The 21,832-nt window shown below is 36.2% G+C and overlaps 1 protein-coding gene across 9 annotated transcripts in view; it reads right to left on the reverse strand.

The window, feature by feature from the left end:
* ADAMTS6 (ADAM metallopeptidase with thrombospondin type 1 motif 6) overlaps nt 1–21,832 on the reverse strand; it is a 186,698-nt gene that overhangs the window by 80,657 nt on the left and 84,209 nt on the right. For 8 of the 9 annotated variants that reach the window (XM_080372810.1, XM_080372811.1, XM_080372809.1 and 5 more), the window contains 3 exons: nt 19,149–19,192; nt 14,892–14,997; nt 2,602–2,748 (listed from right to left, as the gene is read on the reverse strand). In XM_080372810.1, the coding sequence (XP_080228936.1) occupies nt 2,602–2,748; nt 14,892–14,997; nt 19,149–19,192 (297 nt within the window). The remainder of the gene's footprint in view (nt 1–2,601; nt 2,749–14,891; nt 14,998–19,148; nt 19,193–21,832) is intronic. The other variant, XM_080372812.1, reaches the window with a different exon arrangement.

Consider the following 21,832-nt stretch of genomic DNA (forward strand, 5'->3'; position numbering starts at 1 on the left):
ACTGTTATTAATTCATTCATAGTATAGTAGAAACACAAACAAGAAGCATGTATTTATAATGGACAGATCATGTTTGAGAAATGTGACATTTTTAAAAATAGATTGCAAATGTAGGACATGAAAGAGAATTTATCTTTGGATCTCAGTACATTTAACACAGTATCATATACAACTGGAAAATCTATTCATAATTCCAACATAATTGGATAAAATAATGTTTATCTAAGGTGGCTTCAAAAAAAATAACATCAACGCTCCAGGTTACAAAAATACAGCTAAAATACTATAAAAGATAAAATATTATTGAAGCGGCTATGTGTAGAATTTATTTACTCTAGGTCAAACAACACTTAGTATCTTCAGTAATGATTTTTTTACGAAATTCAAAGATGATAATTTGAGTAGAGTTGCAAATACTGGCAAATAGAGAAGTATCTCAAAAAAACTGAGGAGATTATTACTTTGGGGACAGATTCATCAGAGTAACATTCTGGCTTTATGCTAAGGTAACTACAATTTCAATGGCATCCCACAGACTTAAAAATGAAACTTAACAGTGAATCAAATCTAGGAAACAGGAAAAAATAATGGAGATGCTAACAGTAAATAATAAAATAAAAAAAAAATTAAACATAGAGGAGGCACAAGCTAAACATGTTTTTAACTGGCAGTAAAAAACTGAAAGATCACTATATACACATCAAGTACAGAAACAAGAAAGTTTATTCAAGCTGAAATTTAAAACTGTGTGGGAACATAATGAGCAAATATTCAGCTCTGTTACATTTGCAGCATAGCACAAGCCACAGAATGCTACCATATTTCTTTCTCTAAATCCATAAGAAATTACTTATTACCTCTCTGTTGAATTGTGTCTTCATCAACAGACAACTTACTGTCAAGACAATTACGGGATCAAAATGGAATTCAGAGAGCAACAAAGTAAAGTAAATGAGACAGAGAATAGCAGAACTGTAACAGTAAGAAACAAAACCCCACATGCTACAAGAAAATACCCGAATTTTAAGCTTACGCTCAGAACTACTAAACTGTGAAATAATCTCTCAGTAGAGTTGTGAAAACCGTATTCTTTGTCATAGTTAAAACTAGGCCACGTGATATACTAGAAAGTCTAATGGGAACAGTGTTGAATTAACAGAAATGATTGGTTATGATAAAACAAAACTACCCTGTACATTTATATTTTTTAAATAATAGGAGTGTTAAATGAATACATACATATTTCTCCTGAGAAAATCAGTTTATATTATGAGAAACCTGTACCACACATATATGTAAGGACGACTTATTCAGTCTGTTTTACTTTATAGGCACACATCTTAAAACACTACCATACATAAAATTGGGTGGGTGCACAATTCAGTGAGATGATACAAAATGCCGATTAACCTGACACAGTATCTGAAGTTTTTTTCCTTTGAGCAGCACCACCATGAAACATTTGTCTCTGCCCACTGACTATTCTATAAAGAGCTGAAACACCTCTCCAGAGCAATGCAGTGATCCTCTACACTGCGTGTGAAGCTACATTTGAAGCACCCTAAAGAAAATTTATTGGTCTGGGTCGTTCCGTTTAGGCAAGATTCAGAATACAGCACCTTATTCTGAGGTTAGATCCCTGAAAGAGCAGGAAAAGATCATTTTGTTCTTAGCAGTCTCATTGTTAGACCACTTGACTGCTTTAAGTCCATCTCCTAAAACACAGTAAGTGTACGGATTATTAAACAACCTTTATTTCTTAGAAGACTGATTGCACTGACAACACTGAACCTGCCAAGCAGCTGCCATTTGCTCCCATAAAGCCTGTGTTACACTATATTTAAAAATCCTGTTATCAACCTGTTCTCTGTGAACTCAACTGTTTTTGTCTTTCCCAATTTAAAACACATGCAAAGGCTTCACTATGCATCACATACACCAATGTATACATGGATATGAGCACATTTTTGAGATTAACATATTTTGACTGTTTAGATTTTTTCATACAGAAGTAAAATTTCAGGTAGCGATCTACTTCTGGATAAAAATCACCACACAAGTGTAGGTTAGCACAATTTTAATATATTAACGTAAAGATCTATGCCATCCTCTCCTATAATCTTTATTTTCTCACCAATGCTACCAAAGATCATTGATAGATAAAAACCCACAAGACTGCATGAAAAAAATCTGAAGAATGAAATGTGCAAGGATCAGGGCTACAGCCTTGTTCTTTGATTAGATTCCTTCACGTTATGCACGTCTTTAAAAAAAAACAAAACAAAACAACAACTTCCCATCATTCATAGACAAATTCCACCCTTCTCTGTTCCTTGCCCTCAGATTAATGAAGTAGTAAGATATGATCAACACTGCAAAATGTTTTGAATAGATTAAAAATGAGAACTGTAGGTAGGGAATGAAGCAGAAGAAGCTTTTGCCAATACATACAAAAAGTGCTCTACAAAATAAAAAACTTACGTGACTTGCTGTCCATTTTAAAAATGTAAACTATCAGAACAGGTCACTGTATCTCTACTCTTTACCCTGAAAAGTGTCAATTTTTTGTAAACTCATGATTTTTCTTGTGAGATTACTTACTCTAAAAAACTGGTGATGTAATCCCGACTGCAGGCTGACCAAGAGAAAGGGTTGGTGTTTGCTGTAATATGAGCTGCCATTAGCTTTGCTGCTTCGTGACCTTTGGTCCCACAGGAATTTCCAATTCCATCATGATTCATACCAAAACTGCCCAAAAGAGGAGAGAAACAGCTCATTACATTTCTAGAGCATCAGATATCTCTTAATGCCATCTTTACAGAAATCATGTTGGACCTAAAAGTACACAGGAGAACTTGGGTGGAGAATCAGGATCAGTTAAGTTCTCTTTAGTTTATTCAGATCTCAGAATACTGCACAATTAGATAAATTTCCTTTCTCTCACACAGACTTTTGAAAGCATTTTACTTATTTTCTAAAGCTTCTAAAGAAAATATAACAATATTCTTGCAAAATAAATACAGAGCACTCAGTTCTTATTTGGTATTGTACCTGGATAAGGAATATACATTGTGGCACTGATACTCAGATTAGTAAACAAGGACAAAGAGAGAATAGTTGATGTTGCAGTAACAGTACAGTATAGGCACACAGCAGCCAACAATTCAGGGAGAAAATGAGTTCTGCAATTCCCAGGATCACGCTGCATGCACACTCTCTCTCTGTATCCACTCACAGAGTAGAGTGACTTGGAACCTTCTTGTTGGAGGTCTGCTTTGTCACGGAACATGAGAATGAAAACAACTAGAAATCAGCAGAAAGTACAGTAAGAAACCTCTGGGTGCACTTGGCCAACAGAGATTTCTAGGCAACAAATTTATTAATTTTCAAGAACGATTATATAACTGTGGAAAAAGAAATATGGAAAAAGAATCCTTATGTGTTAGAAATCCTGTGTTACTGAAATAAACTCTTGGAGCTATAGATAGTCAACATAATCTTTAAATTAAAAATAGAAGTAAATTCACAGAGCATCTATTTGAAAAGACTTTCATTAGAGGATAACTTTGATTAAATTATTACTGCTATTCCTAAACAATCAACAACACATATCTGATGGCCTGACATAAAAATGAAGTACCTGAACAGAGTATTTCTTAACAGTATGCACTTTTCTAAAGCTATGTTCCTCTGCTCTCTTAGTCTGCCTCTGATTAATTTTCACACAATCACTTGGAGGGATAGATCTATTTCTTTAAACATCAACCTTTGGTCAAATTCATTCCTTCTTCCCGAACTGGCACAAGGCTTACAAAAGCAGAAGGACAGGTAGTGAGACACAGAAGAGCCTCCCTGACCACAACACAAAAGCAGTAGTTAAAAGGACTGCCAAAACTGAGCTTCTACACACCCGGAGCAGCAAAACTGTCATTTCTTGGTGTATCATACAAAGAGATCAGCCTTTGGAGCCTTCTGTACTACAAATGCTAAAAAGACTGACTCCCTGATTTCTTACTCTCATCGCTCAGGAACACAAATATGTTAAGGCACTTCATTTTGATTTTCTATAAACTTCTAGGACTGACTGACAGAAGATAAAAAAGGTAGTAGATTACAGGCTGGCCATTTGTCTATGGACAATACCACTTCATGACACCTTCTTTACTGAAACAGCGAGAGTGGTGTTATATTAATCTAAATATATTGGTCCAGAATGTGGTATAAAAATAACATGATCTTCATGTTACTCTGAGCTTCAACACATTGGGTACTGTTCCACCTCTTCAGCTGATCGTAACTATCTACAAGCACAAGGTATAGCTAACCATTCCTCCCAAACCCTGTTAATGGCACGGATAGAAAAAAAAAAACATCAGTGAATGACAGATGTTTCCTACAGACTGGGGAAGAACATAATAAAAAAAGCATCACTTCCTTGCCTGTGGGATGTCTCCCTATGCAATACCTATCTGTAGCTAGCATGTATCTAGATCAGTGTATGATACCGCAGAAATGGGACATTTCATACATGGGAAATTTTATACATGGGAAAGGTCTGGCTGACACCCTTAGTTTATTGTATCACCAAAGGCATACCTCCTGCATATAAAAAACACAGCTTTAATAACAACTCATCTAAGCAATGGATGTATTATAATGAAACTTTCAGACCTATGTTAATTATTATGATCAGCCTTCAATATCGATAGATATTTTGGGAGGGAAGAACTTAAGCGGTTCAATGCACAAACTGAACCAGAATTTTACAGCAGAAAATGTGCTTTATTGACCTAGTTCTAAACTGCCATAGCTTCCTAGAATTAAGGGTACTTAAATAGAAACACTTAATGTTGAATTGGCTCTGAACAGTTTCTTAAAATACAAACCTTAGGTTTTTAATCATTGGGTATGGGGGAAAAAGTTGAACTGGATCATGTTGACTATCTCTGATACCCAGCTTATCTTTAGTGTTCTCCATTTGTCAAAGAAATGGCAGACTTTAACTGTTTGGAAAATGAAATCTGGATCTTTTAGGCCTATCTAAAAAAACAAGAAAAAAACAAACAAACAAACAAAAAAACAAAACAAAAGCAAACCCCCCCCACATACACACAAAAAAAAAAAACACAAAAAAACCCACCAAAAACAAATGGGCCACAACTTAGTTTTGTTAGTTAAACTTCTTAGTTTAATACTTTTCCTTCCTCTACCAGCTCTCCTTCTGAAAAAAGATGTTGCTGATGGTGGCAATGGCATGCCTGATAAAAACCACGTCTGTAAAGGAAAGCTGTGATTTTTGATATACACAGGAACTCAATGCTTTTTCATGAGCTGATGGTATTCTCAGTTTCTATAATTATTCATTCACCTAAATCACCTATTCCCTTCCAAGAAGGCTCTTCTACTTGCCTCTGCTTCTGAACTTAGAAGGAAACTGATCATTAGGTGCAGGTAATTTTTTCTAATGTTTGGAAAGGGGTTCTGCAATTACTGTCATCTGTTTCCAAAGACGGTAGTGGCAGCATGCCATTACAGCTCAGTAAATTGCACTCCTATGGCCAGGACTGCAGATGAAAACACATTTCTGTCCAAAGTACCAGTTTTATTTCCATCAGAACACATTGATTATATTTGGCCACTGTTACATTAAAGCTATGTCTTTTACAAAAGCATGCTTGCAATTAGATTGAGGTGGGCAGTGAGGGAAAAAAAGAAGGAACACACAATATTCTTCATGGAACCACCGTTATAATTTACTTACCCTTTTCAAACTCACTGAACAGATGCAGACCGTATTTCTTTCACTGGCTTCAAGAGCCTGTCTAAAACTACCAGTATAATTTTGTTTTCAAAAGAACAGCCAGATGAGTGAAGAGAGAGTGAAACATCTCAGGTGACACAGGAATTTTTCTATGAAGTTACCTTTCCACCCAGCATCTCAAGGAAAAAATGTTTAACCCAGCAGCTCTTGTTTTTCAAGAATTATGGCTTCTCTTTTCCCAGGACAGCACCTATATTACATTTAAGAACTGTGCAAAGCAGCAACACCAAAACCTTCAAAGTCACAAATTAAACTTTCCTGCAACTCCTCAATAATTTGTATACTCTTTAAAAATACTAAGAGGGCAGCACATCTGCCTAGTGCACTGTGCCTGTTTCATCTGCTACCATCTGTAACGGAACAAGATTCTTTTTTCCTTGACAATCTGTTTTTTTCCATGTATCTGCAAAAATTATATGAGGGAGTTATTCGAATACACGTCCAACTTAAGATCTGACCTCAGAAATCACAGGGGAGATAACTAGTCTCAGCTGCACTGAATAAAACAGCAATAGATAACCAGAGACACTGGAGTATAAGCAGACGGAAGGATGGGAATGTAAACATCTTGTCTACCCTTCCTTTATCTTGTGAAGGAACAATATTGCAGGTCGCTACAATTTAATTTGCGTTTAAGATTAGTTTACTGATTTGTTGGATAGTTCTAAACTATGATGCTTATGGTTGCCGAAACACTTATTGCCAATATATCTGGAATGAAAGCAGTTATTCTGTGAGACAGCCAGGATATTACTGTCCTGATTTATTATCCAAACACTTAAGATGCAGAGAAGACAGATCCAAACCAATGAGTGCTCCTCAATACTGTTCACTGAGGTTTACTCTGTATACCATGTACTTTCATAGCACTGAAAGTTACCTGAAATGTGCTACTCAAGTGAACTGCTTTTCCTCAGTAACAATCAATTATCTCTGCTTTCCAACTGTAGTACTAATGATTTGCATATAAAACCATTTCATAACTTTCTTAGTGTTTGGAGCATTCAGAACTGCAGAGATTGCTAATTTTTCCTTTCTCTAAACACAACAGGATATGCTCATTTTTCAGTCACTTATGATTCATCTATTCATGAGTTGCATGAATTTCACCTAATTATTTTAAAGTAGTGGCTATTACCAATTACCACAGTTTGCTCTGCCACTCATTTAACGTCATAAGGAAGAAGCATACCAGAGACAGAGATCTTGAGTCAGGTGAGGCAACAAAGTTACAGGAATACAGGCAAGAGAAATACTGTAAAATCAAGCACTTGATCTTCTTGTATTCTTACCTGAGGCTGATTTACAGCTGCATAACTACATGTAACTCTTTAGGAAAAAGAAACCTTTCTGTCCAAAAGACAAAAGAAACTTTAACCTTAAGAAGTCTTATTATACTACTTACTTGCACTAGGAGAGAAAAAATAAACATACATACTAAGAGGGAAATGGGTCATTTTCAAGCTAAGTATCTTGACCCAGGTATGTTGCCAAAACTTCCGCCAGTACCTTAGCACGAGTTACATACATTACTCTCAAAACATTTATGGAGAATGAAGAAAAGGGCAGGGAAAAATCACAAAATGCACCAGTGAAGAATACTTTAAAAACTTCTACCAATAAATGTCTACTACAGTGAGATGTACCGAGCATGCTTGATCAAGTATTCTTGTACTAGATATAAAACCTAAAGGGTGAAATACAATTTGCTTGTAAAAACTGCCAGTTCATTTTATTAGATACCAACTTTTTAATAAACCTTGTATTCATTTAGGTTTTTAGTATGTTGTATTCTCACAGTTATTAAAAAGGTTTCATTAAAATCTAAATATGTATTTCATATAGCTTAGAACATCTATTTACAGCTTACATTGAAATAATAAGAAAATTGTCATCTTCCCTATATGTGTAAATGTTACCAGTAGTTTTTGCCTTTTCTTAGTGACATCAAAACATGTACAAGGAGGGAAGAGTTTCAGCATTATTTTGTTCAACAAAAAGTGCATGAATGCAAACATTATCTACCATTAAAGAATAAAATATATTTTTTCCCCTACAATATCAGAGCTATGAACTCAATGTAACAAAACACAATTTCTGTGTGGACATACACGGTAATTTTCTCAATTATTCTCAGGTCTACTAGCAGTGATAAATATGTCAATTGATATAATGTTATGGTAAATTTTTTGAGAAGATACAATCTTCACATTTTATGGTTCTAAAATAATAGAAGATCAGCACTTTTTCTTTACCTTTTAAACTATATTCCCATACTGTTTTACAAGAGAACGTTCTCCTCTTTCTATGTAGCCTTCCACCTGTTTCTAGTCAATGTTATAAAAGCATTGGTTGTACCTTTGTAACAGCATGCAAATTGCAACTGACCCGTAAATGACACTGCAAATAAAAGAGAAAATAATAAAAATGTATGGTCTTGAAAAAATCAGTTTATTTTCATTTAGGATCACAAACGTTGATAGCATTTATTTAAAATACATGATACTGTGTAGTTCCCCTCACGGGAGGAATCAAGGTTAATTAGTTACTTAACTTTCTATTTCCTTCTCTTACTGTAGGTTTTAACCTTAACTGCAGATTTCCTGCATTTGGAAATCATTATATGGTTTGGAGCATCCCTAATCCTTTATTTGAAGTAATGCAGAATTTAAAATTTTGATGCTGCGCAAACATACTACTTCCCTGAAAACTTGTGAAACAAACTAATTCCATAATGGTAGCTTTATAACAAGCATACCTGTCATGCAAATAAACACAATTTTAGCATACTTTTATCATATCATTTTTCCCATTTACTTCCTCAGCATCATTCTTCTCCAAGTTACAGCTGATGATCAAACACAACATCAAATACAATTTTTAAATATTAGCAGAATTTAATATTAAATAAGGTATGAGCTCTTAAATGCACAGCAAATTCTGATTTGCTAAAAACTGCAGCCTATTCAGAAACATAAACTTTCTTATGGGGAAATGACAGACGTGTGGGAGTATTAGAAAAAGCAGAGCACTAACTTCTCCTTGTTTACGTTGCCATAGCTATCAGGTTTTCATGCCACAAGGGTAACATCAAGTAAGGTCTGTGTGCTGTACAAAGGCAGAGTATGAATACATCAGGTCTCTACACTGTAGGTCAAAGTGGAAAGTATTGGCTCTAATCAGGAAGCAAACTTAAGAGCTCAGATTTCTTTTGGAAATTCATGATGCTCTGAAGGTTAGGAAAACCTTCCTTTTAAACCCCATTTATTCTTTTTACACTTAAGAACTGTGAAGTGTTATTACATTCCTTTTCCTTGATCACAATGCTTTGATTTAGACAAATCATTTTACTACTGGAAATTCTAAACTTCAAATTTTTCACAGATATTTAGACACAAGCCTTTTTCATATTGTAAATATAAACATGTCCCAGAAAATAGAACTGTTCTTCCAGCCTTAGGTTTATGTTATTTCATTCTATATGCACAAAACATCATTAAAATTGAAGTCCCAATTAAGACTTTTTTATAGAAGTTGCATGCTTTTATACCTGCAGTATTACAGAGGCAGACATAACAGAATGTTCCTTTAACAAGAAAAATCAGGGCAGGTGGTGGTGGTGGTGGTGAGGGAGCGAGAATATGATTATGTATGGTCTTAAGCGGCTTGTCCAGCCAAAAAATGGACACATTTGGTCTGTTTGTGGGGGTTTTTTAACTAAAAACGGTTACTTGAACTGTCCCTAAAAACTTCAGCCATTGTTTCTCTGCCAATCCTTTGCATCCAGCAGGACTCTAGGCATCTACCAGGGACTCATTTTAACTTGTTCTGGCTGGTGTTGAAGTGTTCATACACTAGATTTGAGACAATCTGTTAGCCCTGCTATAGTTGAGGATGGAAGGCATGATGAAACGGTAACAGTATCAGCCGGAGATCTGGCCATGGGACAGCTGACAGGAGGTAGTGTTAGTACAATTCATCCCAGTTGTGTTTCAACTATTTTTGAAAGCTTTTATGAAGTTTGGTATATGTGTCCTTATTACCACAGACTGCAGTATTTTCCTTCTAGTTGGGCAACACATACATTCCTTGACATGCATTACTTCTAGAAAACATCTTACTCAAACTCAGGTCCTATAATGTAGCTGAGGTTTGACTACTTGTGGGTCAAACCAGGTGCCAACCAAGCCACTCTATCACTCCCTTCCTCAGCCAGACAGGGGAGACAAAATAGACAAAAGACTTCTGGGTCGAGATAAGGACAGGGAGAGATCACTAACCAATTACTGTCATGGGCAAAACAGACTAAACTTGGGGAAATCAGTTTAACTTATTACCAATCAAATCAGAGTAGGGTAATGAGAAATAAAAACTAAATCTTAAAACACCTTCCCCTTGCTCCTCCTTTCTTCCTGGTCTTTACTTTCAGTTCTCTCTACCTTCTCCCCCTGCACAGCACTGAGGAACAGGGAATGAGGGTTGTGGTCAGTTTAACACATTGTCTCCACCACTCCTTCCCCCTCAGGACAAGGACTCCTCACACTCTTCCCCTACTCCAGCATGGGGTCCTTCCCACAGGCTACAGTTTCTCCCCAAACTGCTCCAGTGTGGGTCCTTCCTACAGGGTGCAGTCCTTCAGGATCAGACTGGTCCAGTGTGGGTTCCCCCCAGCAAACCTGCTCCAGCATGGGCTGCTCTTTCGGTGGGGCCACAGGTCCTGCCAGGAACCTGTGCCAGCCTGAGCTTCCCACAGGGCCACAGACTCCTTGAGGCATCCACCTGCTCTGGTGTGGGGTCTTCCACAAGCTGCAGGTGGATATCTGCTCCACCATGGACCTCCATGGGCTGCAGGGGCACAGCCTGGCTCACCATGGGCTTCCCCACGGGCTGCAGGGGAATCTCTGCTCTGGCACCTGGAGCACCTCCTGCCCTCCTTCTGCACTGACCTGGGGGTCTGCAGGGTTGTTGCTCTCACACAGTCTCACTCCTCTCTGGCTGCAGCTGCACAGGGTTTTTTTTCCCAGTTCTTAAATATGTCATCCCAGAGGTACTACCACCATTGCTGATGGGCTCAGCCTTGACCAGCTACACGTCCCTCTTGGAGCTCGCTGGCCCTGGCTCTGTCAGACATAGGGGAAGCTTCTGGCAGTTGTTCACAGAAGCCATCCTGGCAGCCCACAGCTACCAAAACCTCACCACACAAACTCAACACACGGATCAAACATGAAGCTCACTGATCCCAGAAGAATGAGGAAAAGACAAACACCTTCTGAAAGTACTGCTAGGATTTTCTAGATCAGAAATTTCTACTGCAACACTGAAGACCAACTTTCTCATATGGGAGGAGAGGTATTTATACTATTTTTCTTAGTCTGTATGCAAAGTAGAAAAGACTTTTTTTAAAAAAGTGCTAGAATTGCACGCATATTTTTAGCTGCATAAACTAATTCAGAACTAAATACATGCTTGAAAAATTGTTGTTCTTCATCGCAAAGCCAATTTACTCTGTTAGACTGTATCATCTTATTATTTCTCACACCTTTTTTTCCAGTAAAGATATGACTGCCAAACTCCTCTATTTTCAGTTTATTACGTTTACCATAAATCAAGACAATTCTGAATTTTCAAATATTACTTCAGATACCTGTCTTTTCTCCCTGCTCTTTCTGTAACAGCCCTCAATAGCTAGCTGCCTGTCTTTAGTAAATTCTGTTCCTACTCCAAGTTTTATGGGCAGCTCTTTGTTGTAAACGTAGCCCACTATCTTCATATTTTGAAACTTCCCCCCACCCCCACCCTGCCCAACTTTTTTTTTTTTTTTTTTTTTTTTTAATTTTGTCTGTTTCACTTTGTTATTTGGTTACCAGATCTCAGCTAATCCATAGGACTGCAAAAATGAATGGTACAATGCCTTTCTTTTACGGATACACCCCTTTCAATGGAACCTGAAATTCCATATCAATTTAACTAAGCATCCTGTATGGCACGCATGGGGCAAGCTAGGCATTTTAAGAAAGTATCCCAATTAAAACGCATACAGCAGAAAGCCACATAATTCAGCCAGTAGGGTAACGGAAAACGGGACTGAGTCTTAAATTGTACCATTTGTCTGAGCTTAAGAGCATACTCTAGCCTGAAAACAGTTCCTTTCTTCACAATGCAGGGGATACACATTCAGTTCTCACTCCTGCCATGAGCAACCACTAGTTTAGACTTGTGCTTACGAGAAATCTTAAGCATTTCTTTGGTGTGAAATATATAATGGCAGGAAAGTAAGCAGTAAGTCAAGCATCATAAATCAAGTCTAGAGATACTATTCTAAAGGCTAAAGGGCCCACTCTGAACTTTATCTAATTCACAAACGTATTCTAAGTAATTAGAAGTTTGTGCTATTCTCAGAACCATGCATAGGGAGAAACAATCATAAAACTGTTAGTCTAAAACCAATCTTTATGTCCTCAAGAAAGAAATATAGAATCAATCACAGTGTATGGTCACCTTCAGTAATAAGGCTGGTTATGAGTCTCAACTGCACACAGCTTATCTGCACCAAAACTGAGTTATATACCTGTAACAACTAATAGTAGTAAGGCTCGGAAGCCAAAAAAGTATGTTGAATAATACTAATAAATATTTTACAGGAAGTAGGACTGACCAAAATAATCACACTCTCAGTTTCTAAGTATTCAAGACTAAGTACTCTTCTGAATAATGTTCTTCAACCATATGAAAGTTACTTGGATTAACACCAGGGTTAAATGAGTTAAACTTAATACACTATGATATACAGAAAGTCAGACTGAATGATCTGATGATTTCTCATCAATCTATAATTTAATAAACTACTAGAAACTAAGAACAAGCTGAGCCCTACTTCCATCAGTAAATCTTACAAATCCAATTTTGGAAAACTGTGGGTAATTATCAAAATGTATGTACTATCATTACTGTTCTCTTTTAATCATAAAATAATTTTATTCCTTAGTTCAATATTTTTAAAAAAACACTCAGTATTCCATGGAACAATATAATAAATAAAAAAATGATCTTTCCAACTGCAATTCTCCCATTCTAATTTAATAGAGTGATTTTTTGTTATCTATTCAGTACAGACATGTCCCTTAAATGCTTCCGTTTTTCATTTGACAATGAAGCCAACTTCCTACTTCCCATGTTGTCTGAAGAGAAAAGCAATCATCATGGTACAGCCAAAGAAAAGTTTACAAGGCTCACCAAATGATTATTTTACTCGCATATGCAAGTACACATAAGCAGGTACTAGGAAGCATGAAGCTGACTGGAAATAAGAATGTCCTTGATTTAGACGTAGAAGCATTCAGTCACAGCATGGGTGAATGGGAGGTAATGCTTGAATAGCACAAAAAGCTATAAAACATGAAGATTTTTTGCCCGTGTATTCTTCTCAGTTTTTACCGAAGGTATCTACATGGCACATTAATTTTTAACCCCAAGCCTGCAGTGCAACTTTCTTGAATCACTGTGCACTGGATAAAAGCTAAAGTAGTATAATTTCTACTTTATTTTCAAACCAACGTTCGACATGTCATGCCAGCTACATGATGAAGTGAAAGCCTCAGAGAGCTGAGATTTCAGAATTTTAAAAGACTTTATGTATAAGCAGCCAAAAGATATGGAAAATAAAAAGAAAACATAGACTTTTAAAAAAATTCCTGTGATCACAGGATATACGCTATCACTATATTATTTTTCTTGGATTCTAACCAAAGTCTGAGCTCTTCAAATCAATTCTTATCATGCCAGCTTTACATGATAAAATAGCTGCATATTTTTAAATTATTGTCATGTATCTGTGGAATAACACGTATAAAATATGTTGCATGACATATGGATTAGAATGACGATGTGGTATTGGAATACTATTTTTCTTGTTAAACGTGACAAATTCACAGTGAGGTCACCTATTACTTCAAAATATTATTAACAGGAACTTCAGAACTATGAGTGATTTGGAGGAGCCCTTTCTTCAACAGTGGAAATATATTTTCCTTTACCCTACTTTTTTCAACTAATACAAGTGAAGGAAAAGAAGGAAATGAAGATGAGGAGAATTACATATGTTTTAAATTATTTTTGTTCGTATCTTACGATTGCTTTTGGATTCTAAAATTTGTCTACTTCAGTGCAGCTACAGGATTTTTTTCATCATAACATAAATGAGATCATACTTGCCCAGTGACCACCTCACATGATAGCTGGGCTGGAAATAACTGTTTACTTCCAACTCCTTTTGGTGATCAGCAGGTTGATAGCTTCCATTTCGGTCTGCATTGGAACTTCTAGCAATTGCATCAGCTAATGACTGGAAAAACATCATCCATAATGCATTGTTGGTCAACCCATGTAAACAAAGAAGGAAACCCCTTGATAACAGGTTACTTGTCTTTCTAGCCATCACAATAGATTAAAAATGCTGAAGGAAGACCTGAAATATTTCCAGACCAAACTCAGATTTTGTCAGTCTCGTAACATCATGCTCTTTAAAATATGCTGATGCTTAAAATGTAACAAGTGATGCTATGACTACTCTATGACTGTTCTATGTATTTCATGTGTTTGAGTGAAAGATGACCAAAAGTGTATGAATATTGACAACAGAATCAATGTATACTGAAAATAGTTTGAACTATATTTAAGAAAGAATAACAAAAAAGGGGGGAAATTACATTTTAACCGCTTTTCTTTCATAAAGAAATGGACACAAAAGTAAGAGGGGGGCAAGAGAAAATTTTCAAAGCCAAATATTTAAAAATATGAAACAGAGTAGGAAGGTTGTAAGCCAGATCTCAAAAGCACATATTTAACTAGAATCTGAAATCAGAGGGTAAACAATGAGCCTTCAGTTCTAAATTTAAAGTCCTTGGTAATAAATACTAAATAAAAGTCACTGCCACTCCTGAATACTATATACAGAAACATGGAGCACCAGAATAGAGATGGTACAGCCATGCAGGGAAAAAATGTATCTATTATTAAACTAATATTTAAAAGGTAATACATTAAAACGTATTCTTTTTTTAAACACACTCACTTGTGACCAATCTCATGTGCAATGGTAAAAGCTGAACCTAGGCCAATGTCTTCATTAATGCTGCAGCTCCTTTCAGGCTCACACATTCCAGCCACAGAGGCCAAGCCTGAATAAACAGAAGGAGACACAAAGGGTCATGCCAAGGTGTTTCAGTCTTAAAAGCCCTAGTTATAAATGCCTGGATTCTTTTTAATAACCTCTATGCACAGAAGGAGCAGTTGGCAAAAGGTTAACTTTCTAGTCATTTGCAAAATCACTGGGGGGAATTTCACTTTGCCGGCTAGACATTAATATTTTTTGAACTGCAGTCAGTGCTGGAAAATGTCTAGACTAGGGGTTAGATTTATAAATTTTACTTCTGGTAACTTGGGACCACCTAGTAACTTGAGCCAGGAGAGGGAATTCAAGAAAGCATTTCTATTTTAACATTCTTGAGCCTGAAGAAAGCAAAGTGTATCCACATTATTTTTCTAAAGAAATCTGTTTAAGTTTAGTGGGTTCATAAAAACATACAAGCAACTTTTTTAGCTATGAAAAGCCCCACACGGTACGTTAAAAAAAATAAAAAAACAAACCTGAATGCATCTATGAAGAGAGAGAAGACATGTTAATAACAAGAATTCATTTAACCATAGAAGTCTTTTCCATTTATCACCCATCATCTTCTGGAATTAATACCTTATTGTATTACAAGCACTACTTAAACATTACTTTAGAGAGAAAGCCACTGACATTTACAGAATATAGCTCTTCTGTACCTTACACATTCTTCAACAACAAATTATCACACAACATACGGCAATCATAGTTTAGTGCCACTAGAGAAAGATCGAAACATCAGATTTATTTAATGTATTCCTCCCTAGAGTTTCTTATCTGAGAGCAGCAGTAATCCTTTCTATAAGGAAATCACCTGCTCAGTTAACTACACTATAACAAAAAAATGTCTGGAGAATGTGTAACTTTCGTTAGGGTATGGGAGGCATGGGGCATGGAACAGGGAAGAGTGTAATCATACTCTATACAAGCAGGCACATCAAATTATTCTGTTTGGACTAACAGTAAGCAAGCATAAGATGACAAGTGCTTCCTGGCTGTGTCCACATTAGCAAGTAATTTGGAGCCATAGGAGCAGGTCAGCAGAGTGAAGCACTAATACTGAGGCTCCTCACATATCTTTGTATGTGGGTTGGACGCTATACTTTGGACTAGTTTAATCCCACAGGCTGAATATATTTACTACATGTGTGGTTCAAAACTTTCTACAGGGGAAAAAAGGTCTAGTGATTTAGACCCTGTTTTGCTGATTGACTGGATACCAAGCAAAAATTATTTCCAAATCAAATATAAGAATAAATTAAGTTTATTATATTACAAAATAATAATGGAAAATAGCATGCAATGTGATAAAAGGAAACAGTACTAGTACAGGTACATTATGATAAAAAAGCAATAGGAGCAAAGCATCAAATCATTACTGCAAAGCATTACAGAGACTAAGAAAAGAACACATCACCAATTACACTGTTAACACCATCCAGGCCCACACTTCAGCCCCATGAAAGCCCATAGCAGCTGGCACCAGGAGTCTTTTGGTAACTGGGAAAATTCCTACACGGTGCATCCACCCATAGGTGAGGCTCCTGTCCCAGTCCCAGAGCTTGCCCACCTTTATACTCAGTGAAAAATACAAAAATAGTTTACACACCTAGTGTATGTAAACTTTAACTTTAGGCTAAGTGCAGGTGTGCACTATGTCATGATTTGTAAGGTTCACACATGCCAGGGATGCTGGCCAGACACCCGAGTGTGGTGGAGTTACCGCCATGACACAGCTGCATTGTATTTATTGTCTGGATGGTCCTGCTCATATCTGGCTTGTTCAGGGGGCTCAGGACACACACCACCTTCTCATTAAAGTTGTCCTTGAGCTCCCTGAGCTCACTGTCCCAGTTAAATAATTTCTAACTAAAGATAAAGACTTTTTCATAAGAAGTAATCAATTTCATAAACTTTCACCACAGACCTCAGTGTCTCCCATAGGCACATATGGAGCATTTAGGGAGTGTGTGTTCTGACAGTTTTCCCCAAAACAAACCTAGTTTGCAGATACCAAAACTACTATGATAACCAAACTGACATGGGCAAAAGGTGATAATGTGCATTGGCGGAATTTGCATCAAAACAGTACCACTGCTATAATCAGTCTAGGCACACCCACTGAGGACAGGTTAAAACATCAGAAGAAAAAAGACTACCCGTGGAGAAAAATCTGTTGGGTTTTTTGTTGGGTTTTTTTGTTTGTTTGTTTGTTTGTTTGTGGGTGTTTTTTTTTTTCAGGAAATACAGTAACTACAGTTCACCTATGCTATTCTAATTGACTAGGACATGCTGAAGACAACGTGGCAATACTTATATACGAGCTGTCATGTTCCCCTGCAAAGTCTACCACACTTGAGCAATAAAGTCATCTCCATGTTCAGATCTTGTAACTGAGCGCTTGCTGCAGTGACTTACAGGACCGGATTAACACAATCCCATACCATGCTTACAGAAAGTGACAAAGATCACATCAAGAACTCAGTCTATGGCTCAGATTTAAAAACTGAGTTGTCCTTCACTGGAGCCACAGATGCACTGCAAAAACATCTGAGGTCTCTTTACTTAGAGGTTCTATGAGACTCCCTGTTTTAGGAAACTTCAATAGGAAAGAGATGTCTATGCCACACAAAATCCTCTACTTCCACTTCTTCCTAGAAAAGCAATGATTCAGATTTCTTTTGACCTTTTGAGACTTCTCTGAGACTTTTTCTCACAAACTCCTTAAATATATGCTTAACTTAAGTTACTATGGGTCCCTGGGACTTACGCATATTAAATGACCTGCAAAGGAGGGCCACAGGGCCTTGTCTCTTCTCCAGTTCAATGTCTATAATCCAAATATATTGTTATGGTTGTGTTGCCAAGTGTCCTAGAACACTGAGTTGGAACTGATACCATATGTATTTTTTATTTTTAAAATTAATTATTTATTTATTTAAATCAAGCCTTTTGCTTAATAAAACATTTGCCAAAGCCTATCCTCTGTTAAGCTGGATTCACGTGAAGCAGAATTTACCTTTATGCCAAAGTCTGACACAGTAAGAACTGGTACACTAATGACCTGAGTTAAAAATATCACATAAAAATATCAAATACTTCACATGTTCTATGACATCAATGTAGGCAGTCTCTTCAGTTTTGTCTCCTCCACACAGATGTCAAAGCAGATCAGTTACATTTAGAAATTAATCAGCATCATTTGCCTTTTACTAAAACATGCTGTGGATATTGTTTATGCAGATGGCAAAATTCTGGTACCTTTCCCCATGCAAACTACATCGCTGTGCCAGAAGCATCTTGCTGACTTGAGCAGGACTGGTACAAAAATTAACACGAGTTAAGGCTATCAAAGTAATTCAGGAAAAGACAAAGCAAATACACTTGTGAGCTCTGATTGAGAAAAGTATTAATAATTTGAACTAATCAACTTAGAATTGTATCTTTAATTACTTTGAGAAAGAGGCTTCTGAAAAGATGGAAACTGGAAAAATCTAAATAAATGTTACATTAGTCTTTGAATAATATCTGTCATATCATAAAACACTATTAAAGGTAATAACTATAGTACAATAAATAACATTTGGTGACAAATTTAGGTACAGATTCTACAGAACAATAGCTCTCCATCCTGCACCTAAGGTTGCTGTGTGCTTTTCTGTAGGTCTGTGAAAGAAACAATCTGAAGCCATACTCTCTGTGTACAACACAGCAACATAAACGTCAAAGACATAAACGTCAAAGGCAGTTTCTTTCAAAAGGGTTGGGGTTTTTTTGGTTGGTTGGTTTTTAAGTGTCCTGTGGTCTTTGAGTTTTGCTTTTGCTTTGTTTTTGTTTTTTTTAAACAAGATCATGGAGACAGGTTAAATGTACATACAGAGCAAGTTCTCTTCTGTAAGAACAAAGTTCGAGTGATCTGATAATTTTTCTCAGAACTACAGCTGCCAGAGAAGAAACACACAGCAGCAGCTCACTTAAGCTTCCAGCAATGTATAAAAGCCAAAACCCACCAAGGTTACTTTTTATTGTTCATGTTTATAAAACTGCAAAATTTTGAAAGCATAGCCTTAAAAAGATCTAATAGGTCAAAAAAACAATAGGCAAGTATAAAGCAAGGAAACAGCAAATACAAGCTGAAATTTCTCCTTATGATCTTACCCAATGTTCCACAAGGCTTGTTTTTGTAAGTGCAGATATCATATCTGTTAAGGAGAAAAAATGTAGATAAAATATGTCAGAGAATCACATTGTAATATATTTTGTATATTTATCACATTATCTGTATCATAATTCAAGTTGTCAGACCACAATCAGCTTAATTATGTGCACCCAGCTGGTGTTGTTCATTTTCTACACTCTGGTGTAAACCACAAGCTGCAGTACACTCACAGCCGCTGGCCTCAGGCCAGTGGGACACCTGCCAGTGAGAAAAAAAACGGTTAAAGTGGATCTTTGTAATCACCGGCTCCATAAAGCAGTCTGCCATGCTGTTGCAAAGTTACAGCAGCACTTCTACAGGCTGCTACTGACTCAAAAAACTTAATTTTACTTTTTGAACATAACTGGAATCCTTTTACAGTCTCACACCTATCAGCTAAACAATATTAACAGTAAACTCTACTACTTACACTGATTCTAATTAAAACTGTAACTCTCAAATATTACACCAACAATTACATATTTAAAAAAAATCTTATGAACTACCTTTATAGCTCCCTTGTAATTATATTCCAATGATTATATGTGCCTTAAGTGTATACTATAACAAACGAAAAACATTTTCATGAAAAGCTACATAATACCTTAAACATTTTCAGTATTTCAGATACAATCTTTCAAATACAGAAGCTTGAGTTTTTGTGTAGTTAACATGTAAGTATCTGGAGCTGAAAATGGAATTAAAATGTCTTCTGTGACATTGCTGATAATAGCAGCACTAGTCATGCAGCAGCCAATTTATTAATTACATCTTCATGTTTTGAATATACAATCCTATGATACAGCTAGTAATATGAGAACACTCCTATGTCTTTGATTTTCAAGGATTTATACCGAATTCCTTATATGTTTCAGAACAAATTCTACTCTTTTGAACGGTGAGTGAAAACAAACATGAAAAGATAGCATCTTTTATGCTTTATTTTTTAACCCAAATACTAATTTCAGGCAACCGGACATTTGTGTTAAAAATAACCAAAGGACTCTTATCACTTGGAGTCTGATCACAAGAGATACACCTTCCAGTGCTAAAAGACTTATGGTCTGTCTGTAAGCCAAATCCATGGACATAATAACAAAGCTTAAAATTTGGAACAAATCCAGTAAACTCTCTATACATGTAGACCGCTGTGACCACACGGAATTCCTGTAATTTTTGAAGGTACTAAGTGTGGAGTAGTTTGTGCGATTAAGCACTAATTTTGAACTCAAATGTTCATATATACAGAATCTCATCAAAGTGGTTCAAACTCTGCCATCCTATATGCACATAAAGCTCTCACTGATTTCCCATTTGCTGTTTGGGAAAGGGAAGGCAATCAACTCACATTCCTATATAAAATATATAATCAGGTTTTGTATGTCACAAAGCTTTAAGATGACACAGATACAAAAATAGATTTTTACTGAATATTTCCCTACTTTAAGATATTTAAGGAAGTAAACTTCTTATTTCTGCATTTAGGACAGGCCTGAACCTAATCCTATTGAAGTTCATGCAAAATTATTCCTCAAAGAAAGCAGACAGGGCTCAAGCTGATTTGGTGAGAAAACCCAAACTTGGTCAAATTCTTCAAAATGTAGTTTAGAATTGAACACAAGGAACTCTGTGCAATACATGGGAATTACTGGTCTTCTAATGCTTTTTAATATCCAATGGTAACGGGGGGGGGCACGGACGACGACAATTAAAGCTAATTATCCTTAGATAAAATGGATGTTTAAGAAGAAAGCCAGTTCCACTAAGCTCAAGTAAAATGCTATTACTGATTTCAGCAGAGCTGAAAATTTGACCTTATGGTCTGAATCTGCTTACTCTTATACATCTATGTATCTGAAGTTACTCCTCACTTTCAGTTCAGTTTCACAATGAACTGTGGTAAGAGAGAATTATATGAATTAAGCACCTTCCTTGATCCTGTTACATTTTTGAAAAACAAAGACCACAGTATCCCTCGGTTTATGCTGGGTAGCAAGTGTTCTTCATTATGCATAGGCTAGCATTTGTAAGAAAACATGACGACAATGGAACTTAAACTAGATAATAAAACTAAGGAAAACATTTTATTTTCCAATACACTAATTATTTTTGTAAGAATATATCCAAGTACTAATGTGTTCTAATTATGGCTTCATTAAATATTAAAATTTTATAGGCAATAATTGATTTCCTGTAAGGTGCATTCATATACTCTTATGCCTCAGTTTATCAGAAAAAAAACTCTACTGACTTACTTTAACTACATCATCTTCAAGCCCCCCCCTTTTTTTTTTATTTTCTTCCTTTCATATGGATGATTTCTGCTTGTGATTTGTTTGAAAGTTCTTATCATTTTTATGTACTAAACTGCTCATTTCCATCATTTGCTTCTCTATATGATTTAACCATATCAGCCTGCCTGTTTTGCTTTTGACATCACCTCCTCTAACTGTACTTTGAATTTCCAAGGAGTCCATTTAACAAACAGATGCTGGGTTCCAAAATGCAGAAGACTACAGAGTCAGTAATTGCCAGATAGTAGTTTCAAGCCAAGAAACCCCTGAAATGACAAATTATCCAGATTACCCATGGGATTCAATAGGTCTAATTGCTATTAAAAAAAAAAAAAAAAAAAAAACAACAA

This window comes from Falco punctatus (assembly GCF_963210335.1).
Source record: "Falco punctatus genome assembly, chromosome: Z".
Lineage (NCBI taxonomy): Eukaryota > Metazoa > Chordata > Aves > Falconiformes > Falconidae > Falco > Falco punctatus.